At 46.8% G+C, this 17,155-nt stretch overlaps 1 protein-coding gene across 1 annotated transcript in view; it reads left to right on the top strand.

The window, feature by feature from the left end:
• Positions 1 to 1,271: 1,271 nt before the first annotated feature.
• The window catches only part of TIMM50 (translocase of inner mitochondrial membrane 50), a 37,464-nt gene continuing 21,580 nt past the window's right edge, over positions 1,272 to 17,155 (top strand). Inside the window, exons 1-3 of the mRNA XM_060275460.2 lie at positions 1,272 to 1,535; positions 3,213 to 3,357; positions 6,297 to 6,328. Of these exons, the coding sequence (XP_060131443.1) occupies positions 1,290 to 1,535; positions 3,213 to 3,357; positions 6,297 to 6,328 (423 nt within the window). The 5' untranslated portion in view covers positions 1,272 to 1,289. The remainder of the gene's footprint in view (positions 1,536 to 3,212; positions 3,358 to 6,296; positions 6,329 to 17,155) is intronic.

Consider the following 17,155-nt stretch of genomic DNA (forward strand, 5'->3'; position numbering starts at 1 on the left):
GCTCCAGCGGGAAGGTAAACAGCGTTTCCATGCGCTGCTCTGGTTCTCCAGAAGCAGATTAGTCATGCTGGCCACATAACCCGGAAACTGACTGTGGGCAAACACTGGCTCCTTTGGCCTATAGAGCAAGATGAGTGCCACAACCCCAGAGTCGTCCGCGACTGGACCTAATGGTCAGGGGTCCCTTTACCTTTACTGTGATTTGAGTCCTGGGCATGCCAACACCTTTTAGAGTAGGTTCCAGTTTAGTGTACTGATTAGAATGTGTGAACATAGGAGATAAGGTCATAAACCTATTTCGCATTGACTGACAATGGGTCAGTCACCATTTGCAACCTTCCAAAGAGAGAAAAGGAGTTGGTGCCAGTACAAAAAGCTAAGTGAATGACCAATGCAAATATTTGCAATAAAACTTTGTTAGGCAGACATATCCTTGGGTATTGGTTGTGTAGATAGGAGCCTGCGGTGGCCCATAGAGCTCAGCATCCTGTTCCCAGATGCCTGTGGGAAAACTGCAAGCCAGGACCAGACTGGCACAGGAGTCCTCCCCCTCCTGTGGGCTCCACCAACTGGCATTAGGAAACACTGCTTCCTCAATTGTGGAGGCAGAACAGAGCTATCAATAACTCTTTCCATGAATTTGTCTAACCCTCTTAAATCCATCAAAGTTGGCGGCCAGCACTGCAGGAGGCAGTATTCAAAAAAGCAATGAGAGCTTGTGACCTCATGATGGGTGACGAGGTGGGTAGGACCATTTTGGGCTTAGACGAAGGTAGGGGCCGCGCACGTGCTCTGCCCCTTTAACCTTGGCGGCCACCGTTTCCTGCCTGCAGCTGCCCCCCCCCCCCTGCGGCGCATCAATCGGTGTACAGACAGGAAAAGCCCGCTTCCGCCTCTTAACCAATAAGAAAGGTGCTCTGATCGTCGTCCCGCCTAGTTTCCCCCTCCCATTGGGCAACGCGGCACGCTGTCCGCTCGGAGTTCCCGCCCTGAAGAGATTTTTTTTTTAAAAAAGAAAACACCCGGCCATTGAGTGGGACGCGTGATTGGCCGAGGGCCGACAGGTGGGCGGGCAACCGTGGGAAACGTCGGCGGATTGGCCAGCGCTGGGCGGGACCAAGGCAGAAACGTAAAACGGGGGGAGAGCGGGCGCCACTTCTGGCCTTTCTCACCTCTGATTGGCTGGAGAGCATCCTCAGTCCTACTCCTCTCCCCCCCGCCCTCTCTGATTCCTTTAGCCTGATTGGCCGAGCCCGGCGCATGCGCCGCTCAGTGCAGCGCGAGGAAAGATGGCGGCGGTTGTGGCGGCCGCTCGCGCCTTGTCCGCGGCGGCTCTGGTGGGCGGGCTGCGGGCACTGCAGGAGGGCGGCGGCGGCCCTGGCGGGCGGTGCTGCCGGCGGTGGAAGCGGCGAGGCGCCTGGGCGGTGCCCGGGCGAGCGCTGAGCGGGGGGTTCCCTCCTCAGGCGCCCCCTCAGGCGGTCGGGGTGGGGCTGACGGAGGCCATTCTGAGGGACGCTGTCAAGCAGCAGCAGCAGGTGAGGCGAGTGGGCGGGGCCAGGGAGGGTCCCCGGATGAGGGAGGAGGGGTCTCGTGATGTCGGCGGCTGCCCTGCAAGACGGATCAGCGCGCCCGCCCGCCCGCGGCGGCCCCTGGGGGAGAGTAGCCTTCTCCTGCTGGTTCTTATCATTATTATTGTTGTTGTTAATAAATTTATATACCACCCTATCATCATCATTCCTTTTAATTCGTATACCGTCTTTCTCTCTTACAATACCCAAGGCGGTTTGCAAGCTGAAGAAACAACAAAGAATGTACACCTTGTAACAATCCAATGCAAAATGTGATAATAAAACATAACTTTAAGCAGCTGAACATCAAATAAAGTAACATTCAACCATCGTTAGAATAGCATATAGAAGAATAATATCAGTATATGAAAATGAAACAGAATCCCACTCTTAACATATCACAGTAATTAATTTCTAAATTACAGTCAGTAAATTAACGGCATGTCACAGTGCATAAAATAATACCACACAAATTGAGAAGCAGAGACTGGAGGGTGGGGCAAGGCAGGTGGAAGAAGGCCTTGCCTGATGAAGTCTCTCCCCTCACAAGATAAAATCACAATACAAAAACATGAAATGCACAATCAACATAAAAACGAAAACAACCCAGTTACCCCCTCCCAACACATTTTAAAAGGGCACCCATTGGATGTTAATCAGCCCAAAGGCCTGGTTCTTCCGACTGGGAAATACTGGGCTCCGACCCCCAAGGTCTTCTGCAGGCTGAGCACATGCTCCACCGTTGCCCCCTAGTCTTCCCCTCCCCCAGGTCCTGTTATTTGTTAAATTTACATACCCTCTTTCATTAGTATGTCAAGAGAGTCCTATAAAAACACCTTAAGGCTGACTGGTTTGTATATGGAATTAGGTTTAACGGACCAGAGTTCATTTTGACAGCAGGGTAGATGTTCTGAGATTCAGTTGTGTTTGCTGTAACAGACTTTAACATGGCAATCCTGTGGAATTTTTCAATAACAGTCATTGTGACCTGTCATCTCATTAATGAATTCTTAGTTGACTTAATGGGTTTTAGCTGATTCATCTTTATTTGGATAAGCAATGATTCTGAAGGGCAGAAGCATTATTCTTAAATCAGGAGTGGGGAACCTTTTTCACATAAAGGGGCAAATTTACTTGTGGGGACCACGTTCAAGTGGTGGGCGGAACCAGATGCAAAAGTGGTAGAGAAAGGGATATGACATTTACCTTTGTACGTAGGCTGCTTCAGATGTGCAAAAGTCGGAGGGTTCTACAGACACTTGTTCACCTCCCATCCAGACAAGCAAGAAACATTATCAAAATTGGTTTGTTAAATTAGTTCGAAAGCACATCAAAGTGCAAGTAGATAAATATGGACCGCTCCGGCAGGAAGGTAAACAGCGTTTCCGTTCGCTGCTCTGGTTCGCCAGAAGCAACTTTGTCATGCTGGCCACATGACCCGGAAACTCTGCGGACAAACGCTGGCTCCCTCGGCCTATAGAGCGAGATGAGCGCCGCAACCCCAGAGTTGGACACGACTGGACCTGATGGTCAGGGGCCCCTTTACCTTTTTATACCCTGGCCATGGCTACTTAAACAGGAAAAATAGGTTCCTGCAGTTTTAGGAAGCCATTTATTTCCATATGTGTTTGTTTCTCTCTCTAGTCAGCAGAAGGTGAAGATGGAAAAAGTTCTGATGAGCAGCAAGAGAAGAAGCAGAAGGAAAATACTGCCTATGCAAAGAAGATGGTCCTCAGGATAGCAGGGCTCATGGGAGCTGGCAGTGGCGTAGCAATTATTTACATCTTTGGTGAGTTTGTATTCATCCACTGAAAGCAATGGTTGTTCTTTATGGTATACTCTAAAAATAAATAAAAAAACAGTCTACGACCTTTTAAATGTGCTTGCTTATATAATATATGTTACATATATATAAATAAGTATATGTTGCGTTGAGACTGCATCCCCAATCCCATTATCAGTACGGTACTATTGGGAAGGGGGGGGCGGTTCCACCCATGGGCGTACCCAGCGCGGGGCAGCTGCCCCCCCAGAAGCAAAAAAAAAGCAAAAAAATTTAAATGGTTATGACCCGGCAGGGAGGGAAGCGCTCAGCTGTGCTCCGCTCGGTTCTGCTGCAGCGTGCCTGCCTCGTTCGCCACGGCGGAGAAGGAAGATTCACAAAGGAGAGGGATAAACGCTGCAGAATATAAATATCCTCAGCCTCTCCGATGTCCAGCGGCCCTCGTGCCAAGGTGCAAGGCGAGCTCCCAGGCAGGCGGGCGAGCAGCTCCCTCCCTCTCCCCACTTATTTCTTCTTCTACTTCCTCCGCCTCCTCCCCCCCTCGCCGGAAATGCCCAGGGCAGCATCCGCAGCTGCACCGGTATCCGGCGCCGCCTCCTCACCTCTCCCCCGGCCGCGATCCTCAGCCCGCCACGGGAGAAGAGCCCCGGTAAACCCCGGCGCCTTTCCAGGACCCACCGCTGCGCCAGGCCAGGTGGGCACTGGGCAGAGCAACAGGCACCAGCCCCTGCCCAGCACAGACCGCGAGGGTGGCCCCTGGCAGACACTTCCCTGCGCCCGGGCCTCCCGCTTTGCGTTACAGTTCCTGCCTTACTTACAAGTAGGTTGGTATCTGAAGAAGTGTGCATGCACACGAAAGCTCATACCTATGACAAACTTAGTTGGTCTCTAAGGTGCTACTGGAAGGATTTTTTTTTATATAGTTCCTGCCTTGGCAGCTTCCCGCTGCAGCCGCCTTCCGAGTTACATTTCTGAGGTTTCTTCTTCTCCTCCTTGAGGGGCGAGCGGGAGGCAGGGGGCTGCCTTGCAAGCAAGGAGGGGTCAGAAGGGGGAGTGGAGGTTGTGTGCGCCTCAGAGACGTTTCCTGACAGTAAGAGCTGTTCGGCAGTGGAATTTGCTACCAAGGAGTGTGGTGGAGTCTCCTTCTTTGGAGGTCTTTAAGCAGAGGCTTGACAGGCATATGTCAAGAATGCTTTGATGGTGTTTCCTGCTTGGCAGGGGATTGGACTGGATGGCCCTTGTGGTCTCTTCCAACTCTATGATTCTATGATTCTATGTTTCCCTCCCACACTTAAACGGCCCTCTTGTGGGAGGGAAACGTCTCTGAGGCGCACACAACCTCCACTCCCCCTTCTGACCCCTCCCCTCCCGTGCCTTGGCCCCCCCTCCCCCCCCCTAGTTTTGATCCTGGGTATGCCCCTGGTTCCACCTCTTACTCACTTTGACAGGTGTCTTCCAGCTGATCTGTATTGTGGAAATTCCTGGTTCATGTTTCTGTTCTTTCAGCGATACAGCGTGGGTTGGAGGTTCTGTGGATTTCAAGTTGGGGGGTTGTATAGCCTTGCCAGGAGAGCATTGCTCTCTGCTGTGAAGAGCTTGTGGCCTGGCTGTGTCTTCCCTGCCTGCATAAGTGGCTGGTTGTCTGGTCATGAAGACTTCTCACTGGGAGGGTTTGCTTGACAAAAGACAGTTTACAATTTCTGCTGCAAATTCCCCAAATCTGATTCTAATTACTGCTGGAAGATTCAGCAGTAATTCCACGCCTCCAAAGGTGGGGTGGGGACAGATTCAACAGTCAAAAAGCCTGTGCTGGTCAATGCAATACATGCAGGTCCCGCTATCTGAAAATATCAGCACATAAAGAATTACACATAAACCTTGCTATACACTCTGCAGATTTATCAGGGAGATGGGATTGGGGGGGGGGCTGAAGCTAGGACTGGGAGCAGCAACACCACCTCCTCCAGCACTCACTGCACTGACAAGATCCATTCACTCAGCCCCAGCAGCAGTCATTGCCCTCTTCTTCAGCCCGGCTGGTGCTCTGCAGGCTGGGCTCCAACATGCTCTCTCAGGCGCTTTCCACTCAGGGGCGGCAGCAGTGACAGCTCAGGGCTCAGAAGTGACTTCTCTCTCGGCCTTGACCACGTCCCTGGCACCAGAGGCGGGAAGAGCAGGAGGAGGAAGGCAGCAGCAGCTGCACCAGAGGAGGAGGCTTCACCATGTTGTTCAGCTTGGCCCTCTTATGCAAGGGGAGAGGGAGTGGGAACTGGTTCCAAAACTGGCGGCAATTAAGGCAGTAGGATAGATCAGAGGCAGAGGAAAATATGAGGCAGGGTAAGAGGGAAGGGATCCTGTCAGTGTAGATACATGGTAGGGAAATGCCAGGCTATCAGGAACACACTGGGATTTTCCCTATAGAAAACAACAGAAATGGTTGGCGCGTTATGTGCCCACTTGCCTAACAAACAATTTTTGAAAAACGCTTAACGTTCTTAAAATGGCCGGTGTGGATATAGTTTGACATGTAATTGGAGTAATTGTGATAGTCTCTTGTTTATCTTGGGTTGAGCTCTAAAAGTGGCAGTAACAGAGGAGCTCCAGTTGCTGTAAGCAAATCAATATTTCTTGCAGAAAGCATGGGGGCCCTTATTGGATCACAACTGACATAGGAGTTCGGTAACAGTGAAGAATTCCCCATGGAATCACTCTGATATTTCCTGAAATATGATCTATGTTTTCAGATGGTTATCTCTCTCCTCTGACTGGTAAATGAAGGACCTTATTCCTCTCTTCTTCTACTTGCCAGTAAGGTTACAATATGATACTGAAATAACACCCTTTATTCTTACTGAATTGGTATTATATTTACTTCTTGGATGTTGTAACACACCATTCTGTGAAATGATGCAAAGTGACCTGTTTTGTTTTGTTTTTGGTGGCAGGTAGCAATTCGGTGGATGAGCATGGTGTCAAGGTAAGCTGTTTCTTTCCTGAGTCTTTGACTTGTTAGGTGTCTGCCACTAGGGGTCACTGTGGGCTTGAAATTTGCTGTGCAGTTGACTACTGAATGCTAAGGTATATCAATTTTGCAACAGAGTCAGGGCCGTCTTAAGCATAGCTGGCGCCGTGGCGCGAACTATCCCTCCGGCGGGGGGGGGGCTGTTTCCGAGCGCAGCTGCCGCGTGGGTGTAGCACGGCTGCCGCACAGGCAGAGCAGCGCAGCGCCCCCCTGGCGCCTTGCCTTAGGGCCAGCCATTAACAGAGTGAAGGTTAAACTTGGCAGACCGTTAAACTTATTACTGTACCTGCTAACATAGCTGCCAAGTTTTCCCTTTTCTCGCGAGGAAGCCTATTCAGCATAAGGGAAAATCCCTGTTAAAAAGGGATAACTTGGCAGCTATGCCTGCTAAGGTTCTGCTCTGGTTCTGCAGAAGCGGCTTTGTCATGCTGGCCACATGACCCGGAAGCTGTACACCGGCTCCCTCAGCCAGTAAAGCGAGATGAGTGCCGCAACCCCAGAGTCGCCCGCGACTGGACCTAATGGTCAGGGGTTTCTTTACATTTTAAAAAACTGAGTAAATAAGCAAGCTATAGAATATTGGAGGCCAGCAGCATGATTCTGGTTGCCCCTCGTGTAGAAGATGGGAGTAGTTTGTGTACAGTTTTCATGAGTGGTGGCAGTAAAGTGCACTGCTATTTCTATAGCATTTCTCAGCACCCAGAGAATTTACTGGTTGTCACGTTCTTTGAGATCTGTGGATCAAGGGTGGTTGTTAATAATAATAATAATAATAATAATAATAATAATAATAATAATAATAATAATAAATAATAGAATATTAGGCTGTGTTGCTTTTCCAGTGCCATGCAATGGGCTCAGGTCTTTCGTGCCTATATTCAGCTTTATTTATTTATGTTTATGGCTCACCCTTTTTATGAGTTTAAGGCAATTTACAAAAGGAGAATCAAAGAATTGTAGAGTTGGAAGGAACCATGTTGTTAAAAAAAAACACAGCTAAAGATACAGTAGTTACAAAACTGTACTGAAAAGCAACTAAATACAAGTTTTAAAAGCAATACAGAATGAGCGTCCAAGGCAGAAACCTTTTAATCCACCCAGAAAAGCGTGCCAAAATATACACGTCTTTCTTTGTTTCCGGAAGCATTTTAATCATTGTAGTATGCTGTGAAATGGCAAGAACCCTCCAGCCTACAAATCAACAACTGGAGGCCCCACGGTCAAATCTGGACCCATCAGGAGGGGCAGGTGGCCCTCATAGTTTTCAGCTCATAAATCAAGTGAGAGGCATAGAGTAAGACATGGACTGGCAGCCCTTAAGGGCATCCTGTAAGGCCTTCCACCTCATTCTCCCCAGCTCCTAATAGCTCTCCAGTAAACTCGTTGCTGACAAGCAGGGCTCAGCCTTGAACATGTAAATTTTCAGAATTCATTGCACTGCTGGGGGGGGGGCAGGTCTGCCAGGAAGTGATGTATTTAATTTTAAATATTTACAGATTTTATATACTGCCCAGTTCCCAGGATGGTTTACTATACAAACTAAAACAAGCATCACTCTAAAACAGAGTAAAACCAGAAGCAGAGTAAATCAAGGTTCAAAACTTGCAGTGGAATAGCAACAGTATAAAATACCTTAAAAGCACACACACACGAACTCAAGCTTGAAAAGCCTGGGAAAATGAGGCTGCAACCTTGATGGAGAGGGCATTCCATCACTGCTGTGGTGTTTGCTGAAATAGCCATATCTCTAGTAGTCACCCACTAGACCTCATTTGATGAAGGCCCCCAAACAAAGCCCTCAGAAGATATTAAGATAGTTAATATGGAAGGAGGCAATCCATGAAGTAACCCAGCCCCAAGGCTAATACCGCTAGCATAATGAAAAGGGTCATAGCTTAAAGGTAGAACACATCCCTTGAATGCAGACGATTCCATGTTCAATCCCCAAGTAAGGCTGGGAAAGATCCCCCAGCTGCTCCCAGTCCGTGTAGATGATACTGCACTGCTGATCTGCCTCGGTATTAGGCAACTTCCTATGTTGAACTGGGCCTGGAAATGTATTGGAAGCCAAAGTAGATGGTAAAGAACTGGACTGGATGTGATTTGATCATATCATATCAACCAGCTCCACTTAACAATCTTGTTGCTCTTGACCAGTTGAGGTTTCTAGACTGCTTTCAGAGGTGATCCAACAGATATAATGCATTTCATTAATCCAAAGGGTTGCAGCGAGTTGATAAAAGACACTCCCAAGCCTCCAATACCATTTCAGTTTTTGGCACCAGTGCTTCTGCACTCCCAGTTATTTCTCTCTCCTTCCTGGTATTATCATCTGCCCCCTGCAGCATACCTTTCCTGCCACCCATTCTGAAATGTCTCTTGCCACTCCAGGCTCTCTCACTTGCGTCGGCTCTGATCCTGAACAAACTATATCAGCAAACCAGGCAAGCATAACTTTGAGCAAAGCGAACATATGTTTCTTCATTAAGCACAGGATATAAGCTAGCCTGAGCCAAGTCCCCACCTTTTCCAAGTCCCTTTTATGCCACCAAAAAAAGACGTGGGTGGCTGCTTCCTGTTCCACTATGACTCAGCCCTGAGACCAGCAAGAGGCTGTGGGGAGAAGTCTGAAGCCAGGTTCCCATAAATGTTTTGTGGTCCTTATTGTAGCAGGCACATGTTGCCATGGATGTGTGAATGGGCCTTGCTGGTGGGAGTTTGTGCTACCTGTTGTCCTGGGAGCTTAGGCTGGGTAGCTCTGCATATTCAACTGTGGCTTTTACTGGCTCCCTTTGCTCCCTAACGCATCCCTTTGGAAATGATTGCCTTAATTGGGCTAATTGATGAAAAGCCTCCTGCTACAGCCCATTTGTGGGTTTATTACATGTCTCCTCTGAGATTTCACTGCTGGTGAGAGGAGCGGGAACATAGGCAAAACAATTCTTTCCTGGTCTGCTTCCTTCATCTCTTGTAGGAGTCTGGATGGGAAAATCTTAGTATATAAAGTTCACTGCAATCTTCTGTAAACTATTGGGTTTATTTGCTTGTTATTGAACACCTGGAGCAAAGCAAGGTTATCGCACAACAGCTATACCTGCTTCAGACGGTGGTTAAGGGTTACATCATATCTGTCTGAAGGACCCTGTTCCATGGGCCTCTTTTTTGTAGCCCCCACCCCTTTAACATGATCGGACAATAAGTGGATTCTTTTGGCAAGTGCAATTAATTTGGGTACCTTGAGTTCAAATGTGTTTGTGGAGGTTACAGCTTTTTAACTGTTCATTCTTACATAAGTTTGGTCAGACTGGAGCTTACTCCTATGTAAGTGGGCAGGCTTTTTGAATTAACATATTACAAAGCTTGGAAATTAGGTTACAGTTTGTGGTGGGTTTTTTATCAAAACTTCTTAATTATTGGTGCTTTGTAAAAAAAAATGGTTCACCCTACATAGCTTTTCATGTGGGGTGGGGGAATATCTCTGCTTTCTACACTAGTACCCTTCTGTAACCATTTCAAGGAGGCTGATTAGGGCTGTCTACTCTCTTTTGATATGCAGCACAAGCCTTGAGTGCTCTTGAGGGAAGGAGGTGTGAAGTGCTAGTGGTCTTGCATGTCACATACCCAAATTAACTGTTTTGAACTGTGGGTAAGACTTCCTTATTGCCTTTCCATAACTGGGCAGCTTTTGATGTTCAAGACAAAGCTGTCACTTCTCACTGTGCTGTAAACAGCAGCTAAATTGTCTTGGGGAAGTTGCCTGCAATATTCCTTTGCAAAGAGTTCTCCCAGGTGAATGGCCCTTCTTTCTTCCCTTCCCTCCACCTACCTCCTTCAATTGATGCTAACACGCTCCTTTCATGCTTCCACAAATTCCTTCTCACTTTGTAGGCAGCAGGTCGGCTTATTGCTGGCACATGCCAGCTTACTGCTTTTGATCATTTGTGCTAACAAGGGCCTTCCGGGCACAATTGCCCTCTTTTGCAGAGGTGTGTGTTATAAGTGTGTATGCTGGGGTGGGGGGAGTCTCAGAATGCAAGCCTCTTTTGCCTATGCCTTGCTTCTTTCCTTTCTAAGTGAAGGAAAGGAGTTGCTGCAATTGCCCCTAGCATCATGCATGATGTTGTCAGAGGACTTGATCATTGCTTTCAAAAGGGCCATTTTATGTGGTTTTGATCTGCATTGTGGCTCTTAACCATGATACCTAAATTTACTTTTCGTGTTCAGTGAAATGTGCCTCTGAGCACCAGAGTCCCCAGAGGGCAGCTCCATTCTCCTTGAACTCACGCTTTACACTCAGGCTTCCTGCAAAATGTTGGTGATGGCTGCTGGAGTAGAATAAGTTGGAAATGGGCACAGCTGTAAGATGATAGCAAAATTCCCTTTATAGGAATGTCCTCGGGGAGCATGGTATCTGCCAAGCTGATACAGGGGATGCAGAGTTGAGGGTTTTCACAGCTGAAATTTCTATGGAGATATTGGGGGATTGCCATGCTTTGAAGTGGTTGTGTGCCTGCCTTTCTCAAAAGGTATTTGTGTGTCTTTTCCCTTACCTGCTGTTCTTGAGCCATAATAAAACCCCTTTGGTTTTGTTAATAGCCCTTTTTAGGCTGCCTGTCACATTCATGTGAATGGCCGCAATGAGGCTTGGGGCTGCCGGTGCTGGAGCAAATGTGTTTTCTCCAAAGGCCTTGGCACACTTCACAGCTTCCTGCAAGTCGCATGGCATCGCCTGGGTGCAAGAGGATCTTCAGGGGGACCTGCTTTGTCTGGACATCTTTGCCTAAGTGGCTGTAAAATGGGGCTGGCCTTTGATCTGCCTCTCTTTCCCACACTGTTCTTTTTCTTCCTTCTCTGGGAAGTGTGGATTTGCAGAAGGCAGTTTCTTGATCTTTTTTTTATTACAAATTTCCTTTGTCACTCTTCAAGACTTCATGTGCACATTGATCTTCCAGCTTCTGGTTTTAAACAAAATGCAAAACTAGGTTCATTCTGGTGAGTTCCAAAAATATCTCAGTACGGATATCTTGAAAAAAAAAAGGCTTATGGGTCCAGATGAAACTTGGAAGGTGGGAAGCTTTGTGACAGTTGAGAAAAGAGGGAGCTAGAAGATAGCACATTTTAGGTAGAGCAAGGAAGAAGATGGAGAGAATTTGAAACCAGCTTCCTGTTGTGTCTTATCACCAAGATGCACAACTGGAAAAAATTCAGAACCTGGTCAACCCATATATTTGTGCATACTGGAATTGCACATCCAACAGTTTGTTTGCTTGTTTGTTTGTTTGTTTGTTTTAATTTTTGCACATCTCTTAGGGCTAGAAGAACTTCCTAGCTCTTGGCAGCTTAAAAGTTGGAGACTTGCACCGAGGGGCTTGGATTAGTTTGTTCACAGTGTTTTGAGCTATTTGGTCCTAACAGCTCCTAAACATTTTGGAGCTGATGTTTAAGAAGTTAGCATCTTCTCCAAGGATGTCTTATGAGTTGAGGTAGAAAGGTAGAAGAGGCTTTTTTGTTAACCAGGTGTGTATTTAACCCTGGTGTCTGTGGTGTGTGCTTTTCCAGATCTAATCCTCAAGGTGGCACTGTTGAACTTTCAAATGGAACTGGTTTTGAGATTCCTGTGGAAAGTGTTTGGTTGTGGAAACATCCACAGAGAGCTGAAACTCAGATTCTCCTAATTGCTGAGACTGGTTAACCCAGGGAACAAAATACAGTACCGATCTGAATGCTTTTTGCTAGCTGATGCACCCCAGTCTGTGTAATACAGGTGTCCCATCTGCTGCTTCTCTGGATCAACTTGGATGGCTGCAGTGGGATAGCATCCTGCACCCTCTCTCTTGTTCTTCTTTGCTTATCTGGCCTTCTGTATACTCACAGAGGCACTTTTAACATTCTGTCTTAGTTTTCTTTTGAAGGAACCTGGAACCCCTGTCCTGCAAAGTGGATTCAGACGACTAGGGGAACACCAGTCTAAATGACAAGCACTAAACAACTTGAGCGTCACTCTTTAATCAGTGCTTTTCAAACTGTGTTCTCCAACACTAGAAGCAAATGGGGATCCTCGATGTAGTGTAGTGTGTGAGCTTGTTTTGAAAGGCAGCTTCTCTGCCCCTGCACATTATCTCTTGCAGTGAGCAGGTGCTCGTGGAGAGATATTATTGAAAAACAGCCTTCCCACAACTTGGTGCCCTCCAGATATTTTTGATGACAACTCCCGTCAGCCCCAGCGAGCACTGGGAGTTGTAGTCCAAAACATCGGAGGGGGCACTAGGTTGGGGAAGGGCATTCTAGATGGTTTTCTTGTGGGATATACTCACATTTCATGCAGGGAAACATTGCAGCCAAAAGCCCTGTGAGTCCTTTGTTTTTGCACCCTAGAATTGCCAGAATATTCTGTGAAACGCAGTTGTTCCACAGCAGTCGTGTCAGGGTGCATTTGCTCCCTGAAAGTGCAGGGATTTGAAGTGTGATGACTTCAACAGACTTCAGTGAATCCCTCAGCCTTTATGATCCCTCGAGTCTTCTTGGATTTAAACCAGTATAGAGATCTATCTTCTAAAACCCAGCCAGACAATGCAGACTGGTGCCCCTGGGGATGCCATCTGAATTGGGGAGCTGCTTGACTTGGGCCAGCAAGTGCCAGGATGCTCTTCAGTATTTATATGCCCAGTTGGGCTGACTTGGTAGCAATGGTTGCATTTGGTAAAGTACAAGAAAAATGGGGCTTGGAGGGCCTCTGACAGCTGCCACTTCTCTGCTTGGGCCCAGTCATCAGCTCCAGTTTCCTGCTCTGCCAAGTCAATGTTCCACAGCCCTGTACAAAAGGGAGTTGGGAGATTAGACACTGGATTAGTTTTGCTGTGCCTTAAAGTCCTTCGCCTTGCCATTTTCCAGTTATTTTACATAATCCCAAACACCGGAGGAAAGGCAAAACAAAGTGATTCTTAAACTGTGTGTGTTCAGTGACGGACTGAATTAGTTTCACCCAAGAGCGCTTACTGATACCTTTCTCCGGACCTGATTCTGCCTCTGCTCTGACAAGGACAGTCCCGGTATAGTTCCTTTGCAACTTATCCACAAAGCCAAGAGCCGCCCTAGCGTCCAGAGCAGGTCAGTGCCGAAGACGTTGTGGGATTGTTTCAAGTCCCTGCAGCTTGTTTGACTAGAGGAATGGATCATTGTTTTCATGGGGGGGGGTCTTGCCCATTTCAGGTCAGCAGCTGCTGGGCTCCTGCGCCTGTGTCTGCGAACAATGAAATCTTGCTTGCAGCCATTCTGTTGTGGCTTTCAAGGACTCTGCTGCACTCAAAACAGCTGGTGCATCGCTATAGAGCCTTTCAAACTGGGCGGGGCTGGCGGGGCTCCTTTTCCAGTGAGTCATCTTTGCTCTGTGCATCAATGAAAATATCTGTTACAAGTGTAAAGTAAAAAAGATTCATAATTTGCAGGGCCTTAATTTCAACCAGCCCAGAACTTTGGCAACCTGGAAAGCAAAGTCCCTTAGGCAGATAAATCCATGCATGCAAAACTTTGACCCATTTAAGAAGACAGTCTCACTTGACCCCCCCCCCCTTTTCCCACCGCTCTGAAGACTTGCATCCTGTTCAGAATTTGGATGTTTGCAGATAACTTTGAAGCAGTGCTCATCATGCTAGAGTACAGAAGTACAGAGTACTTCATTCTAAGTCCAGATTAATAAAGGAAATAAAGCAATTATGTAGTTTTGGCATAAATGCAGAGGGGAAATCCCTGGAATTTTTAAGAAACAGTAGAAGCCAATATTGTAGTAATATCCAAGGCTCAGAACCAGAGAGCTATTTCAGAGGCAAACAGGAGTTGGAGCAGACATGATAGGAGATAGATAGATAGATAGATAGATAGATAGATAGGTATAATATGTATAACAGCAGGCAGACACACACACGTCCCCCAGGTGTACCACAAACTGTTTCACAGGCTGTGCCCATGCGATGGTTGTGGGGCTGCTAAAAATATCCTTAGGCATGTAGAACTGGTTGCATTTCTTTGGATCTTAATCTGATGTTTGCAAGTCTGAATGGCTCCTTTCCAAAGAGGAAGTGGTCTTGTTTTCTACAGAGAGGTTGGAGGCACTCTGGGAAAGAAGAGATGGAGAGAATCGTGTCCTAGTAATGCCTTCAAAAGTAACAAAGGTTACTGTGGGCAAGAATCCCGTAGAAGAAATGGAGTGGCCCTCATAGTCAACAAACGAGTGGCAAAAGCTTTACTGGGATGCAATCTCAAAAATGATAGAATGATCTCGATACGAATCCAAGGCAGGCCTTTTAACATCACAGTAATCCAAGTTTATGCACCAACTACCGGTGCTGAAGAAACTGGCATTGACCCATTCTATGAAGACTTACAACACCTTCTAGAAATGACACCAAAGAAGGATGTTCTTCTCATTATAGGGGATTGGAATGCTAAAGTAGGGAATCAAGAGATAAAAGGAACAACTGGCAAGTTGGAGTTCAAAATGAAGCAGGGCAAAGGCTGATAGAGTTCTGTCAAGAGAACAAGCTGGTCATCACAAACACTCTTTTCCAACAACACAAGAGACGGCTCTACACATGGATATCACCAGATGGGCAGCATAGAAATCAGATTGATTATATTCTCTGCAGCCAAAGATGGAGAAGCTCTATGCAGTCAGCAAAAACAAGACCTGGAGCTGACTGTGACTCAGATCATCAGCTTCTTATAGCAAAATTCCAGCTTAAACTGAAGAAAGTAGGAAAAACCACTGGGCCAGTAAGTTACAATCTAAATCAAATCCCTTATGAATACACAGTGGAAGTGAGGAACAGGTTCAAGGATTTAGATTTGGTGGACAGAGTGCCTGAAGAACTATGGATGGAGGCTCGTAACATTATACAGGAGGCAGCAACGAAAACCATCCCAAGGAAAAGGAAATGCAAGAAAGTAAAATGGCTGTCCAATGAGGCCTTACAAATAGCGGAGGAGAGGAGGCAAACAAAAGGAGAGGGAGATAGTGAAAGATACAGGAAACTGAATGCAGATTTTCAAAAAATAGCAAGGAGAGACAAGAGGGCCTTCTTAAACGGGCAATGCAAAGAAATAGAGGAAAACAATGAATGGGGAAAACCAGAGATATGTTCAAGAAAATTGGAGATATGAAAGGAACATATTGTACAAAGATTACCATAATAAAGGACAAAAGTGGTAAGGACCTAACAGAAGCAGAAGACATCAAGAAGAGGTGGCAAGAATACACAGAGGAATTATACCAGAAAGATATGGAGGTCTCGTACACCCCAGGTAGTGTGGTTGCTGACCTTGAGCCAGACATCTTGGAGAGTGAAGTCAAATGGGCCTTAGAAAGCACTGCTAATAACAAGGCCAGTGGAAGTGATGATATTCCAGCTGAACTATTTAAAATATTAAAAGATGATGCTGTTAAGGTGCTTCACCCAATATGCCAGCAAGTTTGGAAAACTCAGCAATGGCCAGAGGATTGGAGAAGATCAGTCTACATCCCGATCCCAAAGAAGGGCAGCGCCAAAGAATGCTCCAACTACCGCACAATTGCACTCATTTCACACGCTAGCAAGGTTATGCTCAAAATTCTACAAGGCAGGCTTCAGCAGTATGTGGACCGAGAACTCCCAGAAGTGCAAGCTGGATTTCGAAGGGGCAGAGGAACCAGAGACCAAATAGCAAACATGCACTGGATTATGGAGAAAGCTAGAGAGTTCCAGAAAGACATATACCTCTGCTTCATCGACTATGCAAAAGCCTTTGACTGTGTCGACCACAGCAAACTATGGCAAGTTCTTAAAGAAATGGGAGTGCCTGATCACCTCATCTGTCTCCTGAGAAATCTCTATGTGGGACAAGAAGCTACAGTTAGAACTGGATATGGAACAACTGAGTGGTTCAAAATTGGGAAAGGAGTACGACAAGGTTGTATATTGTCTCCCTGCTTATTTAACTTATATGAAGAATTCATCATGCAAAAGGCTGGACTAGATGAATCCCAAGCCGGAATTAAGATTGCCGGAAGAAATATCAACAACCTCAGATATGCAGATGACAGACACAACCTTGATGGCAGAAAGTGAGGAGGAATTAAAGAACCTTTTAATGAGGGTGAAAGAGGAGAGTGCAAAATATGGTCTGAAGCTCAACATCAAAAAAACTAAGATCATGGCCACTGGTCCCATCACCTCCTGGCAAATAGAAGGGAAAGAAATGGAGGCAGTGAGAGATTTTACTTTCCTGGGCTCCTTGATCACTGCAGATGGTGACAGCAGTCACGAAATTAAAAGACGCCTGCTTCTTGGGAGAAAAGCAATGACAAACCTAGACAACATCTTAAAAAGCAGAGACATCACCTTCCCGACAAAGGTCCGTATAGTTAAAGCTATGGTTTTCCCAGTAGTGATGTATGGAAGTCAGAGCTGGACCATAAAGAAGGCTGATCACCGAAGAATTGATGCTTTTGAATTTTTGTGCTGGAGGAGACTCTTGAGAGTCCCATGGACTGCTAGAAGATCAAACCTATCCATTCTTAAGGAAATCAGTCCCAAATGCTCACTGGAAGGACAGATCCTGAAGCTGAGGCTACAATACTTTGGCCACCTCATGAGAAGAGAGGACTCCCTGGAAAAGACCCTGATGTTGGGAAAGATTGAGGGCACTAGGAGAAGGGGACGACAGAGGACGAGATGGCTGGACAGTGTTCTCGAAGCTGCAAACGAGTTTGACCAAACTGCGGGAGGCAGTGGAAGACAGGAGTGCCTG

Source organism: Zootoca vivipara, chromosome 6 (assembly GCF_965207765.1).
Source record: "Zootoca vivipara chromosome 6, rZooViv2.hap1.1, whole genome shotgun sequence".
NCBI classification, from domain to species: Eukaryota; Metazoa; Chordata; class Lepidosauria; order Squamata; family Lacertidae; genus Zootoca; species Zootoca vivipara.